Source organism: Crinia signifera, chromosome 11, assembly GCF_055691185.1.
Source record: "Crinia signifera chromosome 11, ASM5569118v1, whole genome shotgun sequence".
NCBI classification, from domain to species: Eukaryota; Metazoa; Chordata; class Amphibia; order Anura; family Myobatrachidae; genus Crinia; species Crinia signifera.
The window spans coordinates 115,032,712-115,052,854 of record NC_139227.1 but is presented as its reverse complement, the minus strand read 5'-3'; the positions used below and the strand labels follow the sequence as shown (position 1 = coordinate 115,052,854).

General features: G+C 42.5%; 1 protein-coding gene across 1 annotated transcript in view; it reads right to left on the bottom strand.

Moving 5' to 3' along the window:
- Window positions 1-11,922: 11,922 nt before the first annotated feature.
- Window positions 11,923-20,143, bottom strand: part of SPON1 (spondin 1) — a 243,708-nt gene continuing 235,487 nt past the window's right edge. The window contains exons 12-16 of the mRNA XM_083164316.1: window positions 19,725-19,895; window positions 18,825-18,992; window positions 16,787-16,951; window positions 15,435-15,695; window positions 11,923-14,159 (exon numbers count right to left, since the gene is read on the bottom strand). Of these exons, the coding sequence (XP_083020442.1) occupies window positions 13,996-14,159; window positions 15,435-15,695; window positions 16,787-16,951; window positions 18,825-18,992; window positions 19,725-19,895 (929 nt within the window). The 3' untranslated portion in view covers window positions 11,923-13,995. The remainder of the gene's footprint in view (window positions 14,160-15,434; window positions 15,696-16,786; window positions 16,952-18,824; window positions 18,993-19,724; window positions 19,896-20,143) is intronic.

Below are 20,143 nucleotides of genomic sequence, written 5' to 3'. Positions count from 1 at the left end.
TGAGATGACCAATGAGTGGATGATCAGCTTAGTTGCACTCTGTGAGAGAAAGGGCCTGATGCGAGCAATGTTGCGTAACTGGAACCGGCAAGAATGGGCCAGGGCTTGGATGTGGGGTGCAAAGGAGAGGGAGGAGTCAAGAGTGACACCCAGGCAGCCGAGTTGGGGAACAGGGGAGATGATGGTGTTGTTAACAGTGATAGAGATATTAGTAGGGGGCATAGCTCTGGGTGGGGGAAAGATAATAAGTTCGGTTTTGTCCATATTCAGCTTCAGAAATCGCTCAGACATCCAGGTAGAGATGGCAGCGAGGCAGTTGGAAACTTGAGAGAAAACAGTGGGGGACAGATCAGGAGAGGAGAGGTAGATTTGGGTGTCATCTGCATAGAGGTGATATTGGAAGCCAAAGGAGTTAATGAGTGCACCCAGAGAGGAGGTGTACAGAGAGAACAGAATGGGGCCAAGGATGGAACCCTGAGGGACCCTGACAGGAAGGATAGAAGGTAGTGAGGTAGAGCCAGAGGCAGAGACTTCGAAGGAACGGTTGAAGAGGTAAGAGGAAAACCAGTTGAAGACTGTGCCAGAGAGGCCAATGTTTTGGAGTGTGTGGAGGAGGAGAGGGTGATCCACAGTGTCAAAGGCAGCAGATAGGTCCAAAAGGATAAGCAGGGAGAAGTGACCCTTGGATTTGGCTGACAGCAGGGCATTGGTGACTTTCACTAGGGCAGTCTCAGTGGAGTGAAGAGGGCGAAAGCCAGATTGAAGGGGATCTAGGATGGAGTGGTCAGACAGGTAGCTGGTGAGACGCCTGTAAACCAGCCGTTCTAGTATTTTAGAGGCAAATGGGAGAAGAGAGATAGGGCGGTAGCTTGTGGGAGATAAAGGGTCCAGGTTAGGTTTTTTAAGAATAGGCGAGACCAGAGCGTGTTTGAAGGGTGAGGGAAAGATGCCAGTAGAAAGAGATAGGTTAAAGAGGTGAGCAAGGTGGGAGCAGCCAGTGGGGGAGAGGGAACTGAGGAGACGGGAGAGGGGGGAGAGGATGAGATGAGGGAGCGGACTTCCTCAGCTGTAGTAGGGCAGAAGGATGACAGAGTGGGGTAGTTGGTAGGGGAGGATGATTGGGGTGGGTGGGCAGCAGAGGGGGTATGGAAGGAGATATCATGTCGGATTACCTCAATTTTAGAGAGGAAGAAGGAGGCAAAGTCAGTGGCAGTGAGGGATGAAGGGAGGAGGGGTGGTGCAGGGCGAAGTAGAGTGTTGAAAATATCAAAGAGACGTCGGGGATTGGAGGAATGGGAAGAGATGAGAGATTTGAAGAAAGATTGTTTGGTATAGGAGAGAGCAGCGCTGTAGAGGAGAGAATAAACATGAAATGGAGGAAGTCTTCCAGAGAGTGAGATTTCCTCCAGAGGCGTTCAGCAGAGCATGCACATTTTTGCAAGAATCTAGTTATTTTGTTGTGCCAGGGTTGTGGTTTAGAGCGTCGAAGGGGAACAGTGTGGAGGGGGGCTACAGAGTCGAGAGCAGAGGTGAGAGAAGAGTAATAGAAAGAGGCAGCCTGGTTGGGGCAAGTCATGGTTGAGAGAGGAGAGAGGAAAGTCTCCAGGGAAGACAGGACAGTGGGGTCAAGAGATCCGAGGTTACGTCGGTGACTGTGGGTCTGGGCAATGAGGGGAGAGGGGAGGATGAGAGGGTGAAAGAGAGCAGATTGTGGTCAGAGAGTGGGAAGGAAGAATTAGAGAAATCAGAGAGATTACAATGGTGGGTGAAGACTAGGTCAAGGGAGTGTCCGAGATTATGAGTGGGGGTGGAGGTCCATTGAGAAAGTCCAAAGGAGGTGGTAAGGTCAAGAAGGTTAGAGGAGGCAGCATTATTGATGTCAATAGGAATGTTAAAGTCACCGAGGATGATAGAGGGGAGGTCAGAGGCAAGAAAGTGTGGAAGCCACGCAGCAAAGTTATCAAGGAAAGGGGAGCAGGGGCCAGGGGGGCGGTAGATTACAGCCACAAGGAGGTGAATGGGGTAGAAGAGGCGGATAGTGTGTACCTCAAAGGTGGAGAATGTGAGGGAGGGCTCAGGTGGGATGGCGCGGAAGGTGATGGCGGCCATCCGGTCTGACCGAGTGTGTGAAGGAGAGGCCTCCATAAGAGAGGGCAGCAGGGGAGGTAGTGTCAGATGCGGACAGCCAGGTTTCAGTGATGGCAAGAAGGTTAAAAAAGTGGGAGATAAAGAGGTCGTGGATAGTTGGGAGCTTGTTGCAGACTGATCTAGCATTCCAGAGAGCACAGGAGAAAGGAAGGGAGGGGACAGGTGAGATAGTAATTAGGTTGTGTGGGTTGTGGGTGCGTGTGAAAGGTGTGGAAGTTGAGAGGGGGTGAGACCTGACAGCAAGGACTGGTATGGGACTGGATCTAGGAGCCATATTTCTGTGTAAAGTTGGTCAGAGTAGTGATATAGAGTGAGATTGGAGTGGCCTAGAATGAGCAGTGAGAAGGTGGTGTACTGGAAGTGTGGAGAGCCTACAGGAAGTATAGTTAATGTATAAGTGAGACAGACAGAGGCAGTATGTGACAGCATTTAGTTCAGCATGGAGATCAGTGACTGTCCCTATGTCCCTACTGGATAATAGGAGACTGTCCCTATGTCCCTACTGTTGGTGGTAGTGTCCTGTGGGGGGGGGGGACAGTTGGTGGGAGCCGAGGATCACCACTGAAGAGATGATTGCTGGTAAGATGCCGTACGCATGCAGACGCCATCTCTTCAGCGCAGGGAGGCAATGAAGGCTTCCCAGGGATAAGGGGAGCACTAGGCACACCCCCAAAGTGTTGTTAAAGGGGGACTGCAGTGCTTGGCCACCCCCCTCTTACCAATGTCACGCCCACCTGCCATGTAGCCTTTGGCGCTGCGGGTCTTGATTTAAAACTTACAAAAGATGGGAGGCCTACGTTTGTTCCATCTTGGCTGCTTCCTCCCGGATTGGGCAGCCTAAGAGCAGGGAGAGGTGCCCATCTTTCCATTTAATACGTACTGCAGATGTTACCTAGCTCTACCTATGCTTTACTCGCACTTAAAGCGACCCGGAGCAGGATTTTCCACAAGGCAACCTAGGCACCTGCCTAAGGCCCAGAAGGTCCATAAAGATATCCTGGCCGCCCAAGATGTTCCCAGTGGAGCATTGCACGACTGCCGCATGTCATCATGACATCACATGGGCCCACCCACACTCCAATCATCCCTTTGATGTTCTTTGATAGGAAAAAAATAATTGGACACACAAAACGGTTTCATCCACTGTATGTGGGTGGTCGGTTTAGTTTACTTTGAACGTGACACCGGTATTAAGCCTACTTATAAAAGAGCCTGTTTCAGATTTGTGCACAATATTGATGTTCACGCAGCTGTTGTTTGAGGGAGCGGGCCCCAAACCAATATCCTATCAGGTCTAAATGTGCCTCTGGGGCGACCCAGGAGTTGGGGATCAGATGAACATTTGTCTGTGTTCCTATCTGGTCATTGAGCCTAACCTCACCCTGCTGGAAGTATATGAGAATTATATAATGTGTACGAATTAGGAGAACCTACACACCTACAGTATGGTTATTAAGTTTCTTCTATAGAAAAGTAGTGTTCCCTCTTGGAAATTTTGGGGGCAGGGCGCCGCAGCACGGGGGCAGCACAATGGGGGCGGACCGGGCCCGCCGATGTCATCATTGTAGGTGGTCCAGGGCCACCAAAGGAGGCGTGCCCGGGCGGCCAAGTCACTAAAGGGGGCAGACCCGGGCTGCCTCGTCACTAAAGGGGGTGTGCCCGGGCCGCCACCGTTATGCAACAGGGGTGGACCTGGCCCCGCCGAAGTCCCTGAGCTGCCAGGGAAGCCTAGTGCTGCAGAGATTGCCATGCCTGGAGCTTCCCCCGTCACACCAGCAAGACAGGCAGCAGGCTCTTTTAGCGGGGCACTGCTAAAGGGGCAGGGCGCATTTTGCCTTTACAAAATCAGGCATGGTGCAGCGCCCCGCTAAAACAGCCTAGCGGGAACACTAGGGAAGAATACTGTCATTTGTTATATCATACTGGAGGATATGAGGTTTTGGAATTATATTCTGTTATATATCTTGGTATCCTAAAAGGTGTTTAAAATATGTTGGGACACAATAATTTACACATAGGGCCTGATTCAGCAAGGCTTGATAAGCAGCGTACACAGCATGCCTAGTGAGCCCGTAAACACTGCACCCCCACCACAGAATCCCCTCCATACAATGCAAGGGGATGTACGCGAAGTTCGCGGCAGTCAAACTTTTATTTTCATCGGAGTCCACCGGAAATGTGACCTCAGCCACCTGCCCCGAGCAGGAATCGCCCCGCCGTTCCAGGGGAAGGTTGAGTGCTCCTCTACTCTGGGATGGAGTGAAGAAACAGTGGGGCAGCAGAGGTATTGTGGTGGTGAGTTGAGGCAGTGGGGAGGAGGGTGCTGCAGGCCGGCGGTAGTGTATGTGCAGCTTGTGGTTCTGGTATTTTGCATGAAAGATACCACAGTAACAATGCAGAGATCCATCGCAGGGACAGAGCTTTATCGCAAGTCCTGTCTCAGCATGCGATTATTGTTGCATGTATGATGTAGTCAATTATCGCATTGCGAATTGGGATGATTGAGGATGCGGATGGTGAGGACACTGGGACACACAGATACTTGTTGGTTGATTTCGCAGCTTGGGGAAAGAATATTCAATAGACTTTTCCCCAGGCCAAAAACTATGGATTACTGTGCCAAAACTCACTGATTTCCTGTAAACTGGATTTTCCCAGCGACACCAGAATATACACATAGATATACACTGATGCTCAGCAACAGTTGGTACATACAGGATATAGGTAAATCCTAAAGGGCCGCACACAGAAACTCTATCATATACATTCTGGACACAGGTGCACTCACAGGGACACAAACAGGAGTGCTATCAGAGAAGGTACATACAGGCTGGGGTGCACAATAACAGGTACATGCAAAGAAACAGATATTCAGAGAAAACTAGAACTAGCAGTATAACCAGTACAGAGCTGAGGGAAGGCTGGGTAATATAGGGAGCAACTCCCAATGAAAACAACCAGAAAGGATAAGCCTCCCAATCATCGCAGCTGGGCAGCCAGACACACAGGCAGAGTGCTAATGGCCTGATTATGACAGGTGAGACTGCACATACTGAAGTCAGGCTGCAGTAGCACAGATCTACCAGTGGCGGCTCGTAACTATTTTGCACTAGTTTTGCCGTGAAAAACTGAAACATCTCTAATAGGGGTACTATGACTCATATTGTGTGGCATTATGTGAATTTTGGCTAATACCGTTGGAGGTAATATGTGAATTTTGGCTCATATTGTGTGGAATAATGTGAGTTTTCGCTCAAATGTTTTTGGAATAATGGGTGCATTGCACTGGGAGGGGATTATTATATTAATATTATAATACCACATGAAAAGCCTGTGTTTGTCCCTCTGTACCTTACTCTGCCCTGACAGTCTCAGTGCTGCCTCTGAGTATAAACCCTCCCATGAGTAGGCTGCTGCTGCTATCCTTCATGGGCCTGAGAAGCATGTAATGAGCACCACCAAGCAAAGCTTAGCACAAGCCTCTCAGCCTCTGATCTCTTGTGCAAAGTCTTATTGGACTTATTCAACTCCCAGTAATGCACTGCACACTTGTGCAGTCAGTGAGCCTTGACTCTTGATGCTCAGCACCATTAATCATTGTCACATTGGCAGATAGGGGAACCTGCAGCACTACCCCTCTCCCATGCACAAAACCATTAGCTAAAAATACATACCAACCACAGGGGGCCCCTAGATAGAGGGGGTCCCAGTGGTACTGACCCCCTGTGCCCCCCCTTTAATCCGGCCCTGCAGTAGATCAATAGTAAGTAAGTGTACAAAAAGTAGATCCCGGGTTACAAAAGTCCAGCCACCCCTGGTCTAGAGGCTGGGGCTGCAGTAACTGTAGATTATTAATCTTTTTGATAGATACCTTATTAAGCATATTCATTTTTTATATTTAAAAACAATGTATTTATCAGAGTTGCCTACTCTCCAGGTTGGCCAGGCGGGTTGTGGAAATCGGGCCCCCCTCCCAGGGTATAAAAATATACTGTGTACCTTTGAGCGTCCCATGCTTCTCTTTTTTTTGTCCCCCTCCCATCCCCCTGGAAAGCAATGTTTCCGGATTCCGCAGGACCCCCACATCTCCCTGACTGCAGCATTAAATTACCACAATTTAATTCAAAGGGGTTAATCCTATTCCGTGCGGATAATTCGCAAGTGCGAATCATCACAGCACTGGGAGCACTTTATGGCAGGCTGAATTTCCAAATGGCACCTCGCACCTTTAGGACCTAATAGGATCCACCCCCAAGACTCCTCTTCTCCCGGAGCGGAGACTTTGAAAGTAGGCAAGTATGGTACTTATATTTTTTCTACATATACATATATACACACACACACACACACAGACATATATATTTATATTTATAACTAAATTTAATTTTAAATACAGGGATGGAATGTCCTCGAATATATGCAATGCACCAAATGAGCATGGATTTATATTTTTATCTTATGAATCCTATGCATTCCCAAATGAAAAATTTTCAGGCTTTTATTTTAAACTATAATGCTGATTGGACAGGCAAAAGGAAGGACAGTACCATAATGATGACAGATACACCCTCTAGTGGTAGAAGTATAGTAGTGTCACAGTGCTAATGGATATCTCCTCTAGCGTGTCAGTGATGGCAGATACACCCTCTAGTGCAGGGGTGGCCAACCGGTCAGAGGTAAAGAGCCGAAAAATATCGGTAGTCAAGCTAAAGAGCCGACATCATGCGCGTGCCGGAGGCGCATGCTCCAAAAAGGGGCGTGGTCTATTTTGACCCCTTGGGTGGGTGTGATACAAATATGCCTCCAATAGTGCAGTGCCATAAATACATATGCCCCCAATAGTGCCAGATACACATATGCCCCCCACGGTGCCAGGTATGCACCACACGGTGCCAGGTATGCCCCCACAGTGCTACAAACTGCTATGCCCCCACAGTGCCACAAACTGCTATGCCCCCACAGTGCCACAAACTGCTATGCCCCCACAGTGCAAATTTCCCAGCAGCAGCACTCACCGTTGTTGCTGCTGCTACCAGGCAGGGAGAGGACAGTCTGGTGTCCCCCTGCAGTCCTCCTGTCATGTCACTGATGGGAGGAGAGCACAGCAGACCACGTGACTCCTAGTCCTTCCCCCCTCACTTCCCTGTCACTGGGCCGCCCACCAATTTAAGCCCGCTGACCGGCTCCTGATCGGTTGCTGGCCCACGAGCTCTGATTGGCAGATGGCCCAGTCACAAGGATGCACAGTAAGGGGTAGGAGAGATGCGCGATGCATGCTCTCCTCCCCTCAGAAGGAGAATGGATTCAGGGAATCAGCAGGGGGGACTGGGACAGACGGTGGATGGCGGGCAGCAGTGGGAGCAGGAGTCGCACTTTACAAGGGGGAGAGCCGCATGAGGCTCAAGAGCCACAGGTTGGCCACCACTGCTCTAGTGGTAGAAGTATAGTAGTGTCACAGTGCTAATGGATATCTCCTCTAGCGTGTCAGTGATGGCAGATACACCCTCTAGTGGGTAAGTATGGTAGTGTCACAGTGCTAATGGATATCTCCTCTAGCGTGTCAGTGATGGCAGATACACCCTCTAGTGGGTAAGTATGGCAGTGTCACAGTGCTAATGGATATACCCTCTAGCGTGTCAGTTCTGGCAGATACACCCTCTAGTGGGTAAGTATGGCAGTGTCACAGTGCTAATGGATATACCCTCTAGCGTGTCAGTTCTGGCAGATACACCCTCTAGTGGGTAAGTATGGCAGTGTCACAGTGCTAATGGATATACCCTCTAGCGTGTCAGTTCTGGCAGATACACCCTCTAGTGATTGTAATGCCATATGCAAAGTAGAACACAAAATACCCATTGCTAGAAAAGTAGCAATACGTTTTTTTTTTAAGTCTAGAACTAGTAAATGCTGGGTCAATTCAGGGATTGTCTATCAAAGCGTCAACTGTATCAAGGTCGACAGTCAAGACGTCTTCAGGCACAAGGTTGAAATGAGTAAAAAGTCAACAAAAGTAAAAAGGTTGACACAAGATAACGATCAACAAGAAAAAAGGTAGACAAATTAAAAGGTTGACATGAGTTTTCAGGTTTTTTTGTATCAATATCGCCACCTGTTGACATGGACCTCCAATGAGTGTAGCACCTACCTTCGCACGGCTCACTTGGCGTGCCGCGCTTTGGCCATGGTGCCTCGCTCTGCTGCTGCTCTCAGCACACTTTGCTGCTCCAAATTGAAGTCCAAGTGGATCGTAAAGCATTAAAAGGTCAAACAAATGAACAAAATCGTGAAACCTTTACATGTGTCGACCATTACCATGTCAACCTTTTGCTTGAGTCAACCATGTTTCTAATGGTGACCTAGTGCATATCGACCATAAGGGGTGGACCAATTGACTGTTGACCTAGACACGGTCATCCTATAGTATGATCCAGATAACTAACACTTCCGATACCCCTTCCCCCTAATTCCTGGTTCTTTTCTGTTCAGTCATACCAACTATAGTAAACATTCTCACGTCACACCTAATGTGCCCCTGCAGTTAGGTCATGCAAATATCCAATGTAATAATAATACATTAATGTCCCTTATTTTTATTGAGATCATTAAACTCTATTTACCAGCCTTTAGGTAATACAGAACAAAAAACGTAATAAAAAGAGATCCAGACTGCATAAAAAAAAAAAAAAAAAGATTTCTTGTAAAGATGTCATTTATTTCAAAATTATAATGTGTTAGACATAGAACTAGAAAACAATTACACAAGACTTTGGTAGGAAATATATTTATGACAGATTTATCAAAAATTCCACAGCAGAAAAACAAAAAATAGAGAAACTAAAATAGACATTCTTATGAGGCACATAAATGTTTTATAAAGCCCTACATCATTTTTGTCATTAATGAGGCTTATATAGACCAAATGTTAGACTCAAACCGACTCACGCAACAGCATTGTTAATAACAAAAAGGTTGGAAATTTAAACATACAAAAAACCCTGTGCTTTGAATAGAATAAACAAAAAGATTTTCATTTTGTAATATGTGCACACACACGTATCCTTAAACCTGAAATAATTCGTCTTTCATTAAAGATTTTTTTTAAATTAAACGCAAAACATGTTCAATATATGCTTATGTTGCCATTTTAAGCTTTGAACAAATATATGAAAAAAAAATCTTTCCTGCAATTATTTAATTGTATTATATTAAATCAATTTATTTCAAAATGATATTTTTTTTGTGAATGATGGCAAAAAATTTTAGTTTTATGTTTGTGTTTCTTGATTGACGAAGAAATCAACTCCCATTGCCATACTTCATGTCTTTACTAATATTTATTAGTAATCAATATTTTAAAAAACATCAACAAACAGTAGAATTACTGTAGGGATGTTTCTAAATATGCAAATCAATAGCAACAAATAAATGAACACTAAATGAGGATGTCTCAATTTTATTAATTGTAGACTATATTGTTTTATTTATATATATTTTATTTATTTTAATAAATAAAATATATATCCAATTATACTTTTATAATGAAGTCATATAAAAATCTTTTTAAGTTGTATAATGAAACAAACCATATTCAATTTGTGAATTTAAAAGAAATGAATTTATCTATATTTGTAATTTATGAATAAAATAAGTTTCTCTCCTTTGCAGCTAATACTTTTGAAAAATATTTTTAGCTGCTAATTAAATCTTCTAATTATCAGCATAACCTCTGTTTTACATTAAGGTACCTGAACGTTTTGTTAAAGAACATCAAACTAAAGTTAAAACAAATATCCATTCTATTTCTTCTAAGATAATACATTAGAAAATGTATCACGCTGACATTTCAAATGTAATAAAATCTTACGCTACCTTTAAAAATGATCCCCTTGCTGTACAGCTACAGGCTTAACTCTCACATCTGCTATTATTGGAATTTTCAAAATATCAAAAATCTATATATGTTTTGAATCTGATAATAAAAAATATGTATTTCCATATTCTATTGAAAGTGAAGTGAAACCTTGAATATTATAGAATAAATTTAATGTTACTGTATGTCCGTCTTGTTATATTGTACTTGTTTATAACTTTTAATACAATAATTTGATGTTGTACTATTGCTACTAAAGACAATTTAAGATAAATTTCAGGGCCCAATTGAGAGTTGATCAATGGTTTGCAAATGTTTAGAGCCCAGCGATCAGGAAAATGCCACCCACACCACCCGCACAAGTGAAATCCTGCCCATGTGCAAAGTGGAGAAATTCATTCAACCATCGTAAACTGAAACTTACCCGGAGCTGCGATGGTGGTGGAGAGATTGGGACTGCGGATGACATCAGCATCCGTCCCAATGGCCTGTCAACCAACTTGCGAAAGGCCATAGATGGCTAGCCATCACTTTTTCTGTTTGTGTCTGCAAGGAAGGCTTGCGCATGCCCACTTCGTCATTTGATAATCACTTGGGCTTCGAATTCGCAGCCCGGCAATCGGGTATGAATCCCAACCATAGTTATTTACTTATCAATAAAATAAAAATATTAAAGCACAATATTTTAGAAGTTTTTGTAAAATATCTTGTTTTTTAAGCTTTTCTATAGTTTTTGGCCTTGTTAAGTATTTTGGGAATTCCTTTTTTCCTTTAATAACTCCCAGTTTATATTGCTGCTCATTAATATTTATATTTACTAATTAAAGGTTTACACAAATAACACTATATAATAGAGAAGAAATATCATGTTTCCGCAAATCAACAAACACAAACTAATTATATTCATCCAATAAAATAATTGTAATTTTTTTTATATGTACATATTTATTTCAAAAGATAGCAATTATAACCTTTAAATCCATGGGCTTGCAATTGTTTTTTATTCTAGAAAATTATATCTATTTATGTGTATGTGCAATATTTGTGTGAAAGATTTTTATTTCTAGTACTGTAACTTTATTTTACCCCAGTGAAGTCAGAGTTCGCTCCAACAGTAGCTACTTTTTTCTCATTTAAGGTGGTTGGCAAAGGTATAAATATATAAATTAAATATAAATAATCATATTTTCTCCTCCTGTGACGATTTTCCACAATAAAAAAAGAATAATGATGTACAGTATACCTTTGATACATGGTTACTTTATCCAGGTTTCACAGAAGCTGTACCCTGTGTGTCATGACTCATTGGGGGTTATTTTGGTTCACTCTTTCTGACAATTTTCTTCTTAGATGGACAAAACCATGTGCACTGCAGGGCGGCACATGTAAAATGTGCAGAGAGAGTTAGATTTGGGTGAGTTATTTTGTTTCTGTGCAGGGGAAATATTGACTATTTATTTTTACACTGCAATATAGATCTCACTTTGAAGTAAAAACCCGCTCAAATCTAATTCTCTCTGCACAAGTTACATCTGCCCCACCTGCAGTGCACATGGTTTTGTCCATCTAAGAAGGAATTTGTCAGAAATAGTGAACCAAAATAACCCCCATAATGTATAGAGGCATCACCAAGAAGGATACATCTTTATCTAGGATGTAATATTATGTCATGTGAAAACACTTGTAAAGTTAGGCTTATTTAATAAAAGAATGCACATGGAACATACTGTATATTTTGCAACCCACAGAAACCAAACAGATAGTACCTTTTATATGTCTTACTAAATAGCCTTCTAAAAATGATATGCCTTTTAAACTATGCTGTTAAAGAAGTTCCGATTTGGATAAAAAACAGGAGTAACATTTTGAACATTAAGAGCAGTTTTTTTTTTTGGACAAAGGAAAAACATAATGTGTAATTTATTTATGAAAAGTAAAATACAACACTACAAGACAAATACGTTTACATTTACACCATTGATTTTTTTTTTTACATTTACACTTTTCAGTAACATCTTTTTCATTTTCATTACTTTTCTAATCTGCACCGTTGCTTGCTGTTAAATTGTAAATAAAAATGATACCGTAAGATTCTGATGAACTCCTAAAAACTGCTTTTAGTACTAGTCAGGCATTTGTTCGCCGTTTCATTAGAATATAAAAACAGTGGGAAATTTCACTGATAGCACAAGAAGAATGTGATTGTAAGTTTCGGCTTTTGGTCACTTTAGAGTTTGAGACGAGGTACTGCTAAAAAGATAAGGAAAAGTAAAAATAAGCAATCTATTTTACATAAAAATGTTTTCAAAAAGATGACAAGACTTTGGCAATTTAAATGAGAACACCACAAACATAAAAAAAAAATAATAAAAATAAAATAATAAAAATAAAGAAAGCTCTGGGTGTGGTTCAATAAGATACAATTATTTTTTCTATCAAGCTATTTTTGCCAATTGCTCTCAAGAAAGGGTTCTCAGATAATGGTTACATGTTATTTAAAATAATATAAACAGGCATAAAATTATTTTCCCTATCCATGTTCTAACCACACAAATGGGATGTTCAAGGGGGAGGGTATCCACACAGTTTGTTTCAAACAATCTGGATGAGAAAACATATAGCAATTGTAGTAATTGTTATCTACATTCAAATTCTATGTTTCTAGTTGACATTTATTTTTAAATGGTCAACTTCCTCACTGGGGTATTGATCTGCCTTTCTCTTGATAACGTAGCTACATATTAGAAATGGTTGAACTTAATGGACTCAAGTTTTTATTCCAACTCACTCAACATTAAAATCATTGCATCCTATCCAAAATTGCACTTTTATAGTAATCCAACACTAAATTAAATAAAAATTGCAGAATTAGCTGTAGATGACTTTAAGCTTCTAAAAATAGTAACCAATATAATTTAGTCTATCATTTTCTAGGATGCAGTAGAGAAAGGATAGACAGAATCTGATTGGTTGTTATGGCAAAATCACCTCTTTTTATTTTAAGACGTTTTAGTTAATTTACCCCTTTAGGGGATATTCAATCCCGGGTCACGGCTGTCGGGCTGGCCTGCCTGGTGTGACCCTGTCCCGTTCTCGGCTGGCTTGACAGGCGGGATTCAATGTCCTGTCTGCCGAATGACAAAAAGGGGGCGTGGCCATGAGATACAGCTGTGAATCGTCGCGCTGCGGCCTGGTGCTCGACAATCAGCCAGAATGAGCCCAACTGCTTCTAAAGTTGAATCCGTTCGGCCGAGATCGGGAAAGACAGCATTGAATAGGGCCTCGCCGCTATTTCCCCCATCGGGAATAACGGAGGGAGATTGAATACCCCCCTTTGTGTTTAAAATTTCAAGCAGAGATCACAATATATGTCTTACCAAGTTTTTTTAGGGAGCTACTTCTGCCTTCAGCTCCTTAATACAAATTACAGAACATAAATGTGAGTTTTTCAGTAGATTCAACATGTTACACTAAGGCTTTTATAATACAAAATGACTACAAAGAAAACATGCTTTGACTCTTGAGTAAGTCAAGGTAATACGGCTTTCAGACAAGTCTGATTGGACAAAGCAGGTATACAGCTGGGGATTTATGATTGAGTGTCTGTTATCCTTTTGCTTGGTCTATCAATGTGCATTTGAAAAACAGCACAGGCTGTCCTGATTGGTCATGATTTCCCTTGCATGCATGTCGTATTGTTTATTAAGGTTAAAGTTCGCAAATAGAAAGTAATGGCTTGTCCGGAGTTAAATTCTCTTGCTAAAAGGACCAAGACGTAAGATGTAATATTTATTGAACTAACCAGATGATTCAGTTATTACAGGTGAATATTTAGAAAATATAGTTCTTGCACCTGCAAGAATAGTAAGCAAAGTACATTGCAAAATGAAAAGCACTGTATATATTCTATGATAAAAAAAATCTAATAAAGATTGACTTTCTATGTAACTTGGAGGGCGTCCCAGGTGAGGTGTTTGCTAACATGGATGGACGTTACAAGCTCGGATCTCCTTCTTATCTTTGCAGCTCGTAAACTGAGAGCTCTTGAACCTCTTCTTGACGGTCATGAACCGTTCCTGAATTCCGCCACCACAATATTTGCTGCATTCTGTCCATGCCGTCCATGGCTTCATTTTACAAACTATAATGAAAAAAAAAAAACAATTTAAGATTGAAATTTCTTTTATTTTCATCACAGGGTTTATCCATTCATATTACAATTTTATCTAAATAATACGTGGACCCCTATATTTTGGTTTCGGTTCTAATTTATAAAGTGTTTTGGTTCTGATTTCAGATTTCAGGTTAAAAATAGATAAAAAAAATTGATAATCATTAATGAAATGTAAAAAAACCCAGCTAAAATCATGTTATTTTTGCCAGCCAAAAATCAGAAATTTAGCTTTAAAATACAAATTCCCAATCACAGATAGATTTGAAAGGGGACTTGTTTTGGATCGGATCTCCTACGGACAACCGGACCAGGTTTTGGTTCGGATCCACAAATTGTGGGTGGATTTGGTTTTCTGGCGAATCGAACTTTGCAGCTCTAAAAATATCCCCTAATTAGGGGCATATTTATCAGGTTTTACACCAGACAAATTGTCATCTCTTATTGTCGCTAGTAGCGGCAATAAGAAATAAAATAAAATGTATCAATTAGGTGTATCAATATACACCCACACTGGACATCTTCAGATGGTGCTACTGGAAATTTTTACAGATTGTAACCCAAAGGCTTTAAGTGATAATGCCATTTAAAGATAGCATTAGTTACTGGGGCCGAAATGTGCGCTAAGTTGCTCGCTGCCCCATGGGAGGAGGAAACAGCGCAGTGAAGTCAGTATCATCAATGTACTGACAAAAGGAGAGAGAGAGAGAGAGAATATCTAGGAGATGTAATAAGTTTCTGAAAAAAGGTGAGCCTGTAGGGAATGCTTACATTTTAATGTATGCGACAATATGTCAGGACAAAGAGTGCAAATACACAGTATGCATACAATATATTGGAAGGCCAATTTTGGATTGGGTGGTGGCAATTGATTATGGTAGGAGAAAATATTAGAGTATAGATAGTATAGTTAGATGGGGACGTTCGTTAGGGGCGGTCAGACGCCATGAACTGCTAGCTTTATAGCCAACCCTTATTATTGTACAGTATGCACAGGGGGGAGGCACTGCAGGGGGGCCTGTTGCCTCTCCAACTGGCAGTGTCACTGCATATAGAATGTCAACGTTCCTTTACCCAATTTCAGCACTGCTTGCGTGAGTCTAAATTCTAAAAAACATGTTCAATTATGAAGTATGTAAAAATACTAAAATACCCTAATACAGTAATGATTTTACTATATGTCTCTACTAAGATGCACAATACACACTGGTTATGGTATATTGTGACACTGGACCTCTCACACACCTGGGTATTCACCATCGGCTTCCTCATTCGTCCGCTCACTCCTCCTCTTCTCGCGGGCGTCCTTGAGACGCCTCTTTTCACCACCAGAATTTTTTTGGCATTTTCGCACTTTGCATTTCTTACGTTGCACAGTTTCGGGACAGACGCCGCCTCCAAACTGTGGCTCTGAGGTGATCATCCGTGTCCGGATCATGTGTCCTTTTCCACAGGACTTGTTACATTCTGACCAGTGAGACCACTCAGTCAGTTCACAGTTTATAGCTGAAAAACAAAATATACTATTAATGAAAGACCTTGGTGTTATATATTTGTTCATTGCTTCTAACCTGAAGTGGTTCCCAAACTCGCTACTCAAGTAACCCCAACAGTTCTGGTTTTCCAGGCCACCAGGCAGGTATACAGGTGACAGGTGTACTTACTATTCACTGACACATTTGAAAAAAGATCCACAGATGGAGCTAAATACAGTATATACCAAAAATAATTTGTATACAACACATCTGTAAGCATACCTCCCAACATGACCCATTCCAGGAGGGACAAGATGCTCTCTTTCTGGACATCCAATCCAGTGGCAGTTGCAGAGTTCAGATAGGGCAGCCCCACCAACTGCCACCCTAAACAGCACAGTCTGGCAGGTGTGGCTCCCCTATTTGAATTTGCAACAGTGGTGCAGTCCCACCTCTGCAACTGCAACTGGCAAGGATGTCCAGGAGCAGAGCGTTTTGTTCCTCCTGGAATGGGTCATGTTGGGAGGTATGTGTAAGCACGATAACAAACAATTGGCCTGATTTAGTTGTTGGCTTCCAAATGAGCCTGAAACACCGCCCGCCTCACGGCTGAACATCCGAAAGACACCCCCCCCACCCCGCCGAATCCCCTGGGTTCCATAACAGGGAATGTACATATATTCATTCCCTGTCATTCGGCCGAAGGGGAGAGACCATAAAATTAGTTCTCTCTCCCCTTCGGAAATAAAGTTCAGTCTAAACTGACTTTTATTTCCCTCGGAGTCCCCCGGGGAGGGGGTGAGCGCTGACGTCCCCTATGGTACGCATTGGTCCGCCTGCGTTCCCAGAATTTTCATGTGGACGCCCATAAAACGCTGGTGTTCTCCTGATCCAGCACCGTTTTTGCCCCCCTCCCCGCCAGAAATGTCCCAGGAAGTGTATAACCATTTGGTGCTGGGATTTGCACAAGCACAGATGCACAAAACCTGTCCATTGGGATGGAATTTGGATCGTTACGAGCGATCCTGAATTAGCCCCAATGTGTAAAATAACAGGTGCCAAGTGAAGTTATATAGCCAGTTAGGAGCAATATTGTGGCAGTGTGGGGACGCCTGTACTTACGGCACTCCGGCAGCATGCACTTCTCCACCTGCTTCAGCTCCTCGTTACAGTCCCCGAGTTCAGCTGGTGACTTTAACATTCTCTGTCGAGTTCTGGTCCCCTTGCCGCATGATACGCTGCAGTCACTCCACTCAGACCACGGTGAGAGCATACATGGGATGGTATCTGATTGTTAGAGAGATACATGTGAAGTATATCCATTACCTAGGTATAATGCTGACAGTCACTTTGATACAGTCGCTGGGCAATTATTCAGCTAGAGCAGGCCTGACCAACCTGTGGCTCTCCAGATGTTGTGAAACTACAAATCCCATCATGCCTTGCCACAGTTTTGCTATAAGGGAGTGTTAAAACTGTGGCAAAGCATGCTGGGATTTGTAGTTTCACAACATCTGGAGAGCCACAGGTTGGCCTGTCCTGAGCTAAAGACATACGGAGAACTAAATGTATAGTAATAACAACATAGCAATAACGACCCCAATGGCTTAATTTACTAGTAGAAAAAGGCAAAAAAATGATTCCATTACATATGTTTTAGCATTATTTATGCATATACCTAAGAAGATCTAGTTATGCCTGGATATAAGCCTGAATAGAGTATATATATAACTATATTAAGTAATAATAATAATAATAATAATGTTTTATATATATATATAGCGCTCTTTCTCCAATAGGACTCAAGGTGCTTAACAGATAGAATGAATGTAATACAGTACAGGAACAATGAAGTACAGAGAAGCTTTTGAAAAACTATACTTAAAGAAATTACAAAATTGATTGAGTAAACAGGAACGTCTTGAGTCTGTTTTTGAAGGATTCTAGAGTGGGGTTCTCTCAAACTATGCGGGGAAGTGAGTTCCATAGAGTTGGAGCTGCATGCCTAAAAAGCTCAATTGAATAATATGTACAACAGCTTTTTCTTATATATACAGTTTATTTGGTGCATCTGTGCCGGCAATGCAGATGGACAATCAAATGATCACAGCGTGGTTTGAAATTATATGCTTACTGTATGTGCTACCAATTAAACTGCAAAAACTGTCGTCTTGCCCTTTAATAGGTATTATGAGACCTGATCTAGCAGTCAATGCTACTGTAGGTGATTGTTCTGTGATCTTGGGTCAGTGCATACTCCAAGAACATTAGAAAGACACCTTGGCTCCTGACCTCTGCCATGCTTTCTGACTACACTCTTGTTTCCTCTATACTGGATTAACTACTTAACTTGCCATATTTACACTACGTTAGGTCTCCTTTGCACTTGGATTCTACATTATAAAAAAGTATATGAAACCAAGCTGCCTGTGATGGGTGCAATTGGAGATTACTGTGCTCTGAAGCAACAGGATTGGCCCATTTATGTCAGACATTAAGATGACTGTTGGCTCAATGTTGCACAATTATTTGGTTAATGGCCCATTTAACACTTTGTTCATAAATGTAAAATGTTAATTCCTTCTGGTTTCTATAGAACTTTATGCACATTTTTGTCATGAACCAAACGGAGAAGACAAGCCTGGTTTTAGAGGGGAAACAAAAAGACCAGTTAGTCAACGGTCTATGAGTCCTTATAACTAAAGTGCATCAGGAGATGGATCAGGAGGACCCACAGAGACAAGATGTTCAGCTGGTCATCTCCCAAATGGTTGTGTCTACATGAACTTCTGTTTTTTGACCAGGATGTGACATTAGGTGAGGGTGGATTATTTTATTTTATTTCTTTTCAGCACAGATTTATATTCCTCCACCATACGTGGACACAGTGCATGTTGGGAAAAGTAAAAAAAACAGAAGCGGCTCTAGCGACAACCTCTCCCGAATGGAACCTGAGAACGTTCACCAGAGGTTCCGACAGGGCTTACTGTAGAACAGAGGAATTTATCCCTAAAACGCTCCAATTACAAAAACATATGATACAGTGTAGTATTGTTTTGTGTTCTGTCACCTCTACAGTGGCTCCTTTATCTTTAGTAATGAGTTCTCAGCACACAGAACAATTTGCTTGACTCTGATGATACATTGATAATATACTTACGGCACTCAGGCATCATGCACTTATCCACTTCTGTGGTCTCTGCTTTGCACATGGATCCGTCCGCTGGAGTCATCTTAATCATCCTGTGTCGCTTTTTCATTCCCATCCCACAGGTGGCGCTGCATTCCTCCCACTCACCCCATTCGGTTACAATGCAAGTACTTGGCTCTGCGAATGAAATGACATAGAGCAGTGCAAATATTCTCATACAGCATTAGTCAACGTGGGAAGGGAAAAAGGGACAGGATGATCCGTGCCACCTAATTATCATTGGCTGTAGATGATACAGAGTGACTTCCTTCCTCTCCTATAGTACTATATGGATTAGTGGGCTGTACTATGAAACGTGTTGTGTTTGTACCCGGGGGAACGGATGGAAGCGCCGTCGGAAGGGGACGCGCGCGCCTCTCGTGCGCGCGCGTCCCCTTCTCACCATTGCCATGGCGCTGGCGGGGGATGGCGGCTGGCGACGCCAGCGCCATCCCCTGCCAAGATGGGACCTGCCCCATCTGTACCTTGAGGCTCTGCAATCCCGTTTGACTTAATTACATGCATACATTTGGCGTAATCATTGTTGTGAGGTTATGTGTAATGAACATTCTCCTTCTTGCTCAGTTTATTTGTATAAAACGTGTTAGATCTGTATCTCAGAAAATGCAGAATACATAGTCTGTGATGCATTGTCACTTGGGCTAACAGATCCTTTTATCATGCAGGGAATTCCAGGAGCTGCTCCGTCTGTGGGCAGGGAGTCATCAGTCACAAGGCAAGTTAAACAAATTGCAAAGATAAGAGGATTATTTATTTGCTACGTTCGCAACAATAAGGACTGAGCAGGTTGTTGTTTAACACATCAATTGTAAACAGCCATTGATAAAAACAACAATAAGTACTAGTTACCGCACTCCTCATTCACGATGCACTTCTCTGTCTCTTCTGTCGGAACCTTGCACAGCGATCCATCCTCTGGGAACTGCTTAACATATCGCTCCCTGGACCTCATTCCCATACCACAGGAGACACTGCAGGGAGACCACATGATCCACTCGGACATCATGCAAGTTGAGGCTTCTGTAACATAGAAGATCCAGATGTATAATAGAGTATGAGCCAATCAGCTGCTGTCATTTCTTTTTCAAACACAAATGTATTAAGCCTGGAGACGATATACAATGGAGATAAAGTGGAAGGAGATAAAGCACCAGCCAATCAGCTCCCAACTTTCATTTTCAAACACAGTTCATTGGCTGGTGCGTTATCTCCTTTCACTTTATCTCTTCCCATGCTTCCATACAGTGAATGGCTGTCAACACTCTGAT